The sequence below is a fragment of the Rhincodon typus genome, chromosome 16 (genome assembly GCF_021869965.1).
Source record: "Rhincodon typus isolate 14 chromosome 16, sRhiTyp1.1, whole genome shotgun sequence".
In the NCBI taxonomy this organism is placed as follows: Eukaryota; Metazoa; Chordata; class Chondrichthyes; order Orectolobiformes; family Rhincodontidae; genus Rhincodon; species Rhincodon typus.
In genome coordinates, this window is record NC_063347.1 from 30,203,034 (window position 1) to 30,216,095 (window position 13,062).

General features: G+C 38.7%; 1 protein-coding gene across 2 annotated transcripts in view; it reads left to right on the forward strand.

The window, feature by feature from the left end:
- The window catches only part of slmapa (sarcolemma associated protein a), a 254,138-nt gene that overhangs the window by 154,144 nt on the left and 86,932 nt on the right, over positions 1–13,062 (forward strand). For both annotated transcript variants that reach the window (XM_048606410.1, XM_048606409.1), the window contains one exon: positions 9,051–9,110. In XM_048606410.1, coding sequence (XP_048462367.1) covers positions 9,051–9,110 — 60 coding nt within the window. The remainder of the gene's footprint in view (positions 1–9,050; positions 9,111–13,062) is intronic.

Below are 13,062 nucleotides of genomic sequence, written 5' to 3' on the forward strand. Positions count from 1 at the left end.
GTTGCTGGCTTGCTCGCTCAATACCTATCTGTATGCTCACAGCACCCGTACCTTGCCACACCATGCCCATTAGCTCTTTGGTGCTTAAAGCAGAGCCAAAGGCTGTCACTTCTGGCTATTATTGATGTGCTGTTTTGCACAGAGGCACAGGCAGGCAGCTTGATGATAGAGACTAAATGGGATATCTTGATGTACAATGCACTGTAATGTCAATCTGACATCTATAGCATATGTCAGCTCCCTGCACAGCAGACATTTTGCACATTTATTCAACCAAATGGCCATGTCAAAAACTGGGTAGGGACTAGTCTTTAGTCCACACAAGGGGTGGCAGTTGTTGGTCACAGGGTCCCTGTCAGTTGAGGGCAAAATCCACAAACCGTTCAGGAGCTTGGCAATGGTCAGTTGTCTGCTTGGGTCACTTGTGACCAGGGAATCTGTCTGACTGCCCTACAGGGAGTGGGTAACAGTCTATTCTGTAGGGCTGGCACTAGCAGTACCAGCCAGGGAATACGGCACGGTCAGCACAGAGCTGCAAAGATTACAGTCAGCGGTCAGCGCAGTTATGCCTACAGACTGCTCATCAAAGTGTACCAGAGCTCTGGGGCTACTATGGTCCTGGAGGTCTGTCTGTCAGTCATTAAGAAGGCAGCAAGCAGGCCTGTAGCGGAGGGAGCACCACCAAAAGGGAATGTGGAGCTAAGGCTTGCTTGGGGTTGCAGAGGCATTTCTGGAGGTGGGATGTGGACAAAATCAACTCAAAGTGTGGTGCAGATACATAGAACTGCATTGGGCAAGGTAAACTACAGGGTGGTGGTTATTGTCAGTGACTACCCCTATGGCATCTCCAGAGAGAATGTAGAGGAGCAGGTGCGCATTCTTGAAGCGTAATGTGTCAAGGATCAAGAGGTAAGGAGGGCAACTGGTGTTCAGTTTGGGGGGGGGGGGATGGAAATAGGCTGTCAGGGTTGATCAAGGTAGAAGTAGATATGGAGGCCCTGGAGGGATACCTGGCGACCACGCAGAACCTGGTGGTGTCCAACCGCAAGCAGTGCTCCCTGCCAACACTTAGCATACTGCAGATGTAAAATGCAACTGGAAAATAATTGGGACAATGCCAGGGTTGTCAAAGTCAGTGTTATTTTGAAGGTCAAAAGCGCAAGATCCTCATCTTTTGGACGCAAAGACGTTGGATGGTAAACACCAGTTATGTTTCATTTGCAATCATTTCTTCCCCCTTACTGTATGCAGTGTAGGCAGAGTGAACATACTTGGGCATCAAATGCTGGCCAAATGTTGATTGCTCCCTGCCATTGGTGCTTGCAAATCTAACATTTTCATCTCCGTAATACAGAACTTAGCAACCATGACTTATTTCATGTAAATGTGATGATGGACTATACTGAATTCAGTGAAAATTTTGATGGTTAATGTAAGTCTTGGATGGGAAGGGGATCTGAGCAGAGCAGACACTCCCTTTTGGATTCATGTGTTGGATGTTCAGCTGGCCTGGCACCTTCACTAAGTTGGCGTACATGCAATGATCAGGGTCTTGATGGAGCAAATGGTAGATCTGCTGAATGTTTGATTCAGTTTGGAGAGGTCTGTGCGGCCCTTTAGTTTAGTCTAGATAATGTGTCACACTATCCTTGCATGCTTTTCTCTGCATAATTGGAGCAGGCAACAAGGCAATGTGATCAATACTGAGGTGTCAGGGACGGGAGCATTTGTCCAAGGCTAAAGGTTGGAGCATCGAGCTGGAAGAAACTCTCCCTGAGAAAGACTAAGCTCAGTTGAATTGGGCATTACAAACCGAACAGGACTTGATTGGCACTTGTTCCAGTAAAATGGAGCTGAATTCAGAAGACCATCATGGACTGTCAAATAGTCATTAGTTATCATGCTAACATTTGGTTTGCATTGTGAGGGTGCACTTCAACCTCTACTCATTTCTTTGAGTTCATTTCCATTGGTTGCCAATAAAAGCTCATGTTTGTTTATATGTGATGTTCCTCTGCTAGAGAATGACCAGGTTTGGTCAACTGTGGGTACAGAGTGACAGTGACTTTTATAGAGTGTTTAGACAGGATGTAGCTAAGGACAGGTAGCCTCTGTGGCCTGATAGTTAAACAACAACTAGGATGAGAAAATAGGCTTCCCTGTGTGAAGGAGTGTTGCCATAAGCAGTGTGGCTTTGTGGCTCCTGTGCTATTACTTTGCCATTGATGGACAATGCCAGATGTAAACAAATTTTTGGATGCACAACAGCATTTTAAAGATGGTGTAGGCACAAAGGATGCTCATCTTTCAGCATATATCCAGAGGACAGTGAGTTGATCTGGGGAACAGCATGCGGTAAGATGGGAATAGAATCTGACATGAGGGACTCTGTGGGGTGCGGCCAGTGGTAAATGAGGTGCATTTGGTAAGACACGAGAAATCTTGCTGGGTCTCATGGCGAAAATTCCTTTAAAAACTCAATGCATTTTATTCTTTGCCAACGAAGTATAAAATTCAGCCGAAGAAAACTGAAATGGCAGCATCTCCAAGCATGTTGTTTTATCAGAGACTTAATAATGACCTGCAAGTAAATTGCAGTTTGCATAAAAGTTGAAGTTGTTATCAATTTTAATTGAGCAAAGTATAGGTTGCTGGCCATACCAGTGTTAATTCCAATTTCCAGTACCATTAGCCTTTTCTTGAAAATTCCTAAAGCAAGCCATTCTTGCATGCCTTGAACAACTTGGGTTTCTTCACAATTATTTTTTTAAAGGTGTGCTTAAGCATGCACTATTTCCTTCCCTCATATTTTTCAACAACTGTGTTTACCACTTCCAAAGCTGTGCATCAATTAACAGTTGAACACATTAAAGATGAAATCAGTCGACTTCTCAAAGATTAAGTCATTAGTCATCCAAGTAATTTTGACTGGAAAGTGATTTCATCCTGGGCCGCCTCCACTGTCACAATGATGCCACCACAAACTGGAGAAGCAGCACCTCATATTCTGCCTCGGGAGCCTACAGCCCAAAGGCCTAAACATGGAATTTACCAGTTTCAAAATCTCCCCACCCTCGGCCTCATCCCATGACCACCTTTCCTCTCATCCCACCTCCTTGACCTGACACTACCTGTCCATCTTCTCTCCCACCTCACTGACCAATTCCCACCACTGCCTATTTGCACTCAGATGTCACCATCCTACTTACCTTCCCCAGCCCCACCCCTTCTCTCTATTTATTTCCCAGCTCCCTTCCCCCTCCCCATTTCTGAAGATGCGTCCCCAACCGGAAATGTCAACTTCCCTGCTCCTCTGATGCTGCCTGGCCTGCTGTGTTCCTCCAGCTCCACATTGTGTTATCCATATCCCAAGGATGGTTGGATTTGCTGAGATAAAAGGGTAATCTTAATATTTGATACATCATTATAGATATTCTAGCAAAAGTAAAGCCCACAAAATTACAGTGAAGTGGCAGTATAGATATAAAATTGGCTAATAGAAAACAGTTAAAGTGGTATAAAATCCAAGTACTGGAGATGCTGAAAATTTGAAGTAAGAACAGAAGGTGCTGGACAAACTCTTGGAGTCATATTTGGGTCTAATATGACCTGTATGACTTGATAGCCATTACAGAGCTGTAGCTACAAGGAAACCAAAGCTGAATACTGATGGATAACTGACATTTTGAAAGGGCAAGAAGCTTGGGAAAGATGATGGAGTAGCTGAAGTGAAATTTGACATTAGCTCTACATTTCAAGGTGTAGAAACAATTTGAATGGAGCTAAGAAACAGTAAGGCACAAAACTTTTGTGGGTGCTGTTTATAGACCACCAAGCAACAGATTTAACATAAATCAAATTAAAAATGCATACAACAGGGGTAATGCAGTAATCATGTGGGATTTTGGTCTACATAAACCCTGGGTAAATATAGTTAATACCAATATTATGGAACTTGAGTGTATGAATGTATGCAGTATGGTTTTCTACGACAATACAATAAGGAACCAACTCAGGAACGTTCTGTTTTAGATCGAGTATTGTGCAATGAGAAAGGGCTAATTAATAATCTTGTTGTAAAGGAGTCTTTAGGAGAATGACCATAATGAGTTAGAATTTTACATTGAATTACATTACTTTCAAACTTAATCAGAAAACAAGATCTTAAATTAAAACAAAAGAAACCATGAAGCTTTGAGCAACAAAATCTGATCCCTGAATGAGAAGGTATCAGTAGTCAAGAGTGCTCCGCCACTCCTCCACATCAAAACAAGGCAGCAGGATAATCTTTAATTCATAGCAGACTATTGCTGTAATGAGACAATGTATGATGGATTGGGAAACTAGGTTAAAAGGAATGACAGTAGGCAGGCATTGGCTAATATTTATAGAATAAATACATAGTTTACAACAATAACACATTCCTTTAATGTGCAAAAACTCCAGCAAGGAAAGTATTCAACTATGACTAACAAAAGATATTAAATCAAGTTCCCTTTTTAAAGCCTTGAATTAAATGAAGAAACCCATAAAGTTGCCAAGAAGGGTAAGTCTGAGAATTGGCACCATTGTATAATTAGACAAAGGAGGACCAAGAAAAAGGTGAAGGAAGGGAAAACAAAATTAGAGTGAACAAGCAAGAAACATTAAGATGACTATATATGCTTCTATAGATATGTAAGGAAAGATTAACAAAAACAAATGTGGATCTGTTTCAAGTGGAGTTGGAAGAATTCCTAATGGGGTGGAGGAAATGGCAGGGAAACTAAAAGAATGCTTTGTGTCAGTCTTCATGGAGGACACTGAAAACCTCCCAGAAGTAATGGAAAATGTGGGGACTAATGGAAAGAAGGAACAGGAAAACATTATTCTTAAAAATACAATACTAGAGAAATTAGTGGTTATTGCAGTAAATAAATCACTGAATTTGATTGTCTACATCCCAGAGTGACAAAAGAGGTAGCTATAAGATGTGTTAGTGGTCATCATTTAAAATTCTACAGACTCTGGAATAGTCTTGCAAATTAGCCATTGTTTAGAAAGGAGGAAGCAACCTATTAGCCTAACATCAATTGTAGGGGGAAAACAAGTTAGAATCTATACTATAGGTACAAGAGCAAGATTATGAGAAAGTAATGGTAGGATTGGGCAGAGTCAAAAAAGATTTATGAAAGCTGAATCTTATTTAACAGAGCTGTTGGAGTTTTTTGAGGATGTAGCTAGCAGAATAGATAACTGAGAGCAGGTGAATGTGGTATATTTAGATTTTTAGAAGACTTAAGTCCCACATAAGAGTTTGGTAAATGAAATGAGCTCACATGGGATTGGGGAGGTGGAATACACTGGCATGGATTGAGAACTTGTTATATGACAGAAAAAAATATGAATAAACGGGCTGCTTACAAGTTAACAGGTTGTAACTTGGAGGGTACCGCAAGGCTCGGTGCTTATGCCACATCTTTTCACAATCTGTATCAATGTTTTGAGATATGGGGATTGAATGTAATATTTCCAGTTTCACATCTGACAAAACTATGTGAAAGTGTGAGTTGTGAGGGGAGTACAAAGATGCTTCAAGAGGATTTTAAGAGGCAAAGTGAGTAGGCACATATTTGACGGTTGAAATACAATGTGCAGAAATGTGAGGTCATATTTGACTCTTAATTGCCTTCTAAAATGGTCCAACAAGCTGCTCCGTCCAAGAGTAATTAAGGATGTGCAACAAACGTTAGCCATGCCAGTGATGCCCACAAGTCATGAAAAAATGAAGCTATGAACTCTGGTAGGAAACAAAAAAAAAAAGAGCACTTGTAAATGGTGAAAGGCTGGGAAATGCTGAACTCCATAGGATCTTTGGTGTCCTTATTCATTAGTCACTGAAAGTTAACATATAAGTACAGCAAGCAATTAAGTGAGCAGTTGAAATGCTGCATTTTATGATGTGAGAATTTGAATAAAGGAGTAAGGAGACTCAATCATTGAGTCTGTTGAAGATGGAGATCGATAGATTTCTGCAGAGTCATCAAAGGATATGGGAATTGTGCAGGAATATAGTGTTGTCAGTCATGATCTCATTGAATGGCAGAGAGGCTGCAAAGGGCTGGATGATCCCCTGCCGCTATTTCTTAAGTTCTTATAAAACTTTAACTCTCTTTTTCATCAGATGCTGCCAATGTGCTGAGCTTTTCCAGCATGTGTATTTATTTAAGTCGTGCTCATTTAAGTCTGTTCTCCATCTTTTTTTATTGATGCGAGTGTTTTGTGCTTGCGTTTACAGGACATTATTTCAAAGTTTGCAGATAATGCCAAATTCGGAAATGATACGAAAATAAGGAATACTTCAAGAGATCTTTCTGTTCCTGCATCTCTTTAAAATTGTAGCATTTATTTCACATTGCCTCTCTTTTCTCCTACCAAAATATATCATTTAACACTTCTGTGTACTAAATTTCCTCTGTGAGTCTGCTGACAGGATTAGACGAAGAGGGAGGATGCACATGTGGAGTAAGAACACTGGTTTAGACCAGTTGAACCTTATGCCTTTATTTTGCTATGTGTTCCATGTAGTTAAATCTTTGTATATTGTTTTCTCTGCTCAGAGTTGCAATGGTCTGACCGTTTTTTTTTCCTCCAAGCATTCCTCCTAACAGTTATTTTGCTAAATAAACCCAAATAGTTTATGAATCTTCATGAATTTGAATACTTCTTGGCCAAATTTAAAAGTAACTGCCGATGATGCGCATACTGAGAAAGTGCCAATGTCTGTGTCTGTGTCTGTGAAATCTGTCTGGTTTCTCCTTCAACCATTGGAGACAAGCAATTGAACGTTGCATACTATCATGTATAATTGAACTGAAAGCATAGTTAAGATTGAACTGTGTTTTTAAACTGTGGCTTAAATGCATTTTTAAAAAGGAAAGGTAATAAATCTAACACTGTACAAAACTGTTGTCACTTGTCACATAACATGGAATTACAAGTAACAAAAAATATTAATTTTATTCACCATGGGTGACTTCAATCTTAATTTAGATTGGGAAAATCAAATTGGCAGAGTTATCCAAGGGGAAGAATTTATAGAGTGTATCCAGGAACATTTCCTGGAATAATATTTTATGTTTCTAACCAGGGGTTGGCTAATTTGGATCTGGTAATATGTACTGAATCAGGTTTAATATACAATTTTAGAGTAAAAGATCTCCTAAAAAACAGTGACTGCAACATAGTAAAATTTAGCATTCAGTTTGAGAGTGAGAAAATTTGCATTAGAAACACTGTGCTAAACTTAATCAAGGGTGATTGCAAAGAAATGAGGGCAGAGTTTGCCAAGTAGACTGGGAAAGGAGTTCAGCAGAAAACCTGATTGAGGAACAGTGACAGACATTTAAGAAAATAGTGCATGATGCACAAAAAAAAATTGAGTGAGAAAAAAGGTTTTTTGGAAGGGGATATACCAGTCATGGTTAACTAAGGAAGGTAAGCATAGTATCAAGTTAAAAGAAAAAAAATTAAAGAATAGTAGTAAGCCAGAGGATTGGGGGAAGTTTTTAAAACCAATAAAAGATGATCTATAAATAATAAAGGTGGAGAAAATAAACAAGTAAATTAGGAAGAGTTTTTCAAATACTTGTAGAGGAAGCGAGGCCACAGTGAACATAGACCCCTTAGAAAATGAGACTGTGGAAATAATAATGTAGAACCAGAAAATGGCAGAAGAGTTGAACAGATGTTTTGCATCAGCCTTCACTGAAGACACTGCTAGCATTCCAAAAATACTAAATAATCAAGGGGAAGAGGAAATAAATACAATAACTATCGTGAGGAAAAAATAGCACTCTGGAGGCTAATGGGGCTAAAAAACTGATAAGTCTCTTGAACCTGATGGGTTTCATCCTAGAATATTAAAGATAGTAGCTACTGAGTTACTGGATGCACTGGTGGTAATCTTCCAAGAATCTTTAGATTCCGGAACAGTCCCAGGTGATTGGAAAACTGCCAACACAACTACTTTATTCAAAAAGGGGTTGAGAATAAAGCAGGTCAGTTAGTTTAATGTCTGACATTGGGAAAATGTTAAGAATCCATTATAAAATGTGTAATAGCAGAACATTTAGAAATAAGTAATATAATCAAGCAAAGTCAGCATGGTTTCATGAAGGGGAAATCATGCCTGACAAATTTAATTGAATTCTTTGAGGAGGTTACAAGCAGGATAAATAAAAATGATAAATAACGATAACTGGTGATAAAGTGGATGTGATATTTTTGAGTTTCCAAAGATGTTGATAAGGTATTACATAAGGCTATGAATGAAATAAGAGTCCATGGTGTTGGCTACATTTATTAGTTGCATAGAGGATTGTCTCTATTCCCTAAGAGAAAAACATCCCTTTGTCTCTGCCTTAAGTGGGCAACTCCTTACTCTGAGATTATGTCCTCTGGTTCTAGAGTCTCCCATAAGTAACTACTCCACACCCACCCTGTCAAGCCCCCCAAGAATCTGATATGTTTCAATAATGTCACCTCTTGTTCTTCTATACTCCCAATATGTACAGGCCCAACTAACTCCATTTCGCCTCATAAGGAAATCCTTCTGTTCCTGGAATCAACTTCGTAAACCTTCTCTGGACTGCAACCAATGCCAGTATATCTTTCCTGAGAGAAGGCAACTGAAACTGTTCAGTGTTCCAGCTGTTGTCTGACAAGTGCCTTGTATACATTTAGCAAGACTTCCCTATGTTTGTTTTCCATTCCCTTTGAAATAAAGGCCAACATTCCATTCCCTTTCTCTATTATCCACTGAACTTGGATGCTAGCCTTTTGTTTCATGCAGTAGGACCTCTCTAATCATTCTGTGCTGCAGCTTTCTGCAGTCTTTCCCCACATATCAGCTATTCTGTTCTTTTGTGCCAAAGTTGATAACGTTACGTTTTACCCTGAGCAGGATCACAAAATTTTGTTTCTGTATAATCAGGCTAAATATATTCTTCTGGTATAGTGCAAAGCTTTAAATATTTGTATAATACTGACATTTTGTTTTTATTTTACAGCCACTCTTATAGCAGAAGACCATCATACCAAAGGCTCAGAAAAAGCAAAGCTATTGAAAGGTTCAAAATATTTCATATATTTCAGTTTTCATAGAGAAATATTAGAACTTCGCATTTGATGCTAAACTGAATCAAGTTCACTTGACTGCTTTCTCCCCACCCATCTCCTATGTCCTGGAATAGAATGGAATGGTCATGTTTACCTAAAATAACTTGATTATTTTCCTTGACTCGATGTTTTTAATTGGGTTCAATGCTAATGAAATCCAGGATTCTAGATTTTCATACCTTCATAATAAGACCATAAGAAATAGGATCCGGAGTAGGCTGTTTGTCTCCTCGAGCCTACCTTGCCATTCAATAAGAACATGGCTGATCTGAAATTCCTCACGCCCACTTTCCTGCTCCTTCCCCATGACCCTTGATTCTTCTAATTAAGAATCTATCCATCTCAACCTGAAAAAGACACAAGAACTTTGCCCCCACAATTCTCTGTGGCAAGGAATTCCAAAGATTCACAGCCCTCTGAAAAAGAAATTCCTCCTCATCTCAGTCTTAAATCTTAAACCCTTAATACTCAGACAATGCCATCTGGTCTTAGACTGTCCCATAAGGAGAAATATCCTCTTAGCATTTACCCTGCCCAAGCCCTTTAGGAGTCTTTTATGTTTCAGTAAGTTCTTCTAAATTTCAATGAGTAGAGCCCAATCCTGTTTAACTTCTGCTCACAAGCCAGTGCTTCCATGCTGGGATCATTCTAGCAAACCTTCTTTGAACACTCTTCAATGAATTAATATATTTCCTTTAACTGTTCACGGTACTGCAGATGTGATCTCACCAGCACCTTGAACAGTTGCAGTAAGACTTCCCTATTCTTATACTCCAACCTGTTTGAAATAAGGGCCAATGATCACTAGTCTTCCTGAATACCTGTTGCACCTGTGTGCTAGCTGTCTGTGTTCCATGCACGAGTATCCTCAAGTTCCTTTGTGCTGCAGCTTCCTATAGCTTTTTCCCATTTAAATAATAACTCTGTATTTTTGTTCTCCCTTCCAAAATGAACAACTTCACATCCTCCATTAAATTGCATTTGCTAACCTTTTGCCCACTTAATTAACCTAACAATATCTCTCTGTAAACTGTTTGTATCCATCTTGCAACCTGCCTCTCCTACTTTGTGTCATCTACAAATTTGGCCACAGTACATTCGCTTCCTTCTTCCAAGGCATTAATATGATATAAACAGTTGTAGTCCCAGTCTGATCTCTGTGGAACCCCATTATTCACAGGTTGCCAACCTGAGAAAGAACCCCTTGTTACCCCATCACTGTTTCCTGATTTGTATCTTGTCTTCAAATCCACTTAGTGCTACCACATTTTCTGTGATCATTATTTATATTCAGCACAAAATTAAAACTTGAGTTTTCTGCTAGATGGTATGAATGTAGTGGTAAGGAAATGTGATAGGAAACTGTGTGAAATAAAATGTACAAATTACATTTAGAGCTCAGTTGAGCATGATCTCTTCCCCTTTAAGTATTGCATATAATATTAAGTTTTCTATGGAATCATTTGTCATCTAACTATAAATTTAATTGGGGAATTTGTGAAAACCTTTTTTTGTCTATGCAAATAAGACAAACACATACAACTGTAAAATGGTTGAACTAAGAAGAAGCTATAGTTAGTTACAGTGCCCTGCTCCTTCCCCACAGCCTTATAACTCTTTCTTTCTTTCAAATATTTAAATAGTTGTGAAATTCCTATCAAACATTACTATTTCAAATAGTGCATTCAAGATCACAGTAACCCACTCTTAATTTTTTCTAAATATTATCTGTGGCTGTTTTGCCTATCACCTTCGATTTGTGGCCTGTGATTACTGAACTTTCTGCCACTGGAAACAGGTTGAAGTACAGATCAGTCATGATTTAAATCAGTGATAGAGCAGACTAAGTGCACTATTGCTTGCATTCTTAAATTTATACCGAGATGAGAAATTTCTGCACTAGGAAATCTACTGAACCAGTACTATTCTGGGTACATTTTAAATGCACTAATATTATTGTGACATTATTACTTTCTATCCTTTTTATGGTAATATGTGATTACAATTGAGAGTTTAGATGGCTATACAGGGAGTTTAAACTGGCATGTTATTCTGTGCACTCAACAAGAAATCTGTTCCACCTTTGAACTTAATTTTATAATCATTAATCTCTGCTGGTTAAGTGCTTATTTGGGTCAGTCTTACACAATATGTTCATTGCAGAAATGATCCCATTCGTTGTTAGAGCCGCACAACACTGAATTGTTTGCAATGTTGCTATAAATACTCTGGAAAAACTTGGGAAGCATTTTAGGAATTACTGTGGCTCTCGCTTCGGGAATGCTTGTACTTCAATGACAGCATAGAGATTAATGAAAGCAAGGACTGCGTGGCTGAATTATTAAAATGTTTGTTTATCAAGCAACAGGATTCCATACCTTAATAACAGCAAAAGGGAGATGAAAATGTAATGCAGTTTCTTTCATGAAATCATGTATTTTCTGTCTATGAAGTCTTTTTCTCCAATATGACTTCTGCATCTATATAACTTAGGTTTATTATTATTTTTAATGCAAAAAATTTATGATAACGTCACTGAACTGGAAATTTGCAACAAAATGTGGTAACAGAGTTGTAGATGAGCTGTAGTTTTGACAAGGCTCAGTTTAGTAGGTCAGCAACAAGGAGTTGGAGATGTTAAGAAGGAATAGTAGACCACAAGATATTCATGATTTGAATTGGGTCACTTAATTATTGCGAGAAATAAGAAATCTGATTGAAAATACAGGGAATCTAAACGGGCAGTTTATTCAGTGAACTCACTAAGAAATCTGTTCCATTTATGAACTTAATTTTATAGTTACTAATCTGCTGGTAAATGCTCATTTAGGTCAGTCTTGTCCAGTATACTGTTCACAGCTTATAGACTACAGAAATGTGGTGTATGGGTGCTGATGTTTTTAAAGCCACAAAATACCAAATTGTTTTGTAATTCCGACAGTGGATATCAAGATGGGTGTCATTCACTACACTGCCATTTATCATCTATCCCTGATAGAGCAAAAAAGAATTCATCATGTTGCTGTTAGACACAATTCTTGTATCAGTCACAGAGTGGCTATGTTGCTCAGAAATAAAACCAAAAATGCTGGAAATACTCAGCAGGTCAGGCAGCACCAATGGCAAACAATCTGATGAAGAATCATCAAGCTGAACTGTGAGCTCTGCTTCTCTCTCCTCAGATGTCAGGTAACCTGAATACTTCCAGCATTTTCTGTTTTTGTTTCCAACTTCTAGCATCTGAAGCATTTTGTCTTTGAATTTGTGCTTATGTCTATCATTTTGTTAGCAGGACTGTAGCACCCTAGAAGTTGCTTACTCAGTTTAACAAGAAAGTAGTTTGCCATTTGTTGCCTTCCCTGTTCCTTTTCCATTTAAATGCCATTAAGTGGCAATGCATTTAGATGTGAGGGGATCTCATGGTATTCAGAAGGATAGTGGTCCGATTACTGTTCAAATTTTGTTGAGGAATCTAGTGACGTAGGGTGCTAACTTTTTAGCGGGTAGGTTTTGCTAATTAATTGAGGTGTTTGAATGATGACAGTGCAACAACACCAAAACATGTTCAGCCTTCATCCTAATAAATTTGTTGAAACAAGCAACTGAAATTAAAATACGTCTATTCTCATAAAGGAAGAGATTACATAAAGAAGGTGGACTATGAAACCAAGGCTTATTTAAATGTCCAAATCCTTCAGTTGGAAATGACAGATGACAGTGCGTAAGTAAGGCAGGAGTCAGCACAGAGGCTAAGAGGTAGAGGTTGTTGATTCCTTCCCCTCTTCAAGGCCTAAGGACAAACAGTTTGCTCTTGAGAAAATTGGATTTTTAGTATGAGCACAGTGTAAGAAACAGAATACTTCAGTTAACAGATTATCATCACCCTTTGAGAGTATAAATAGC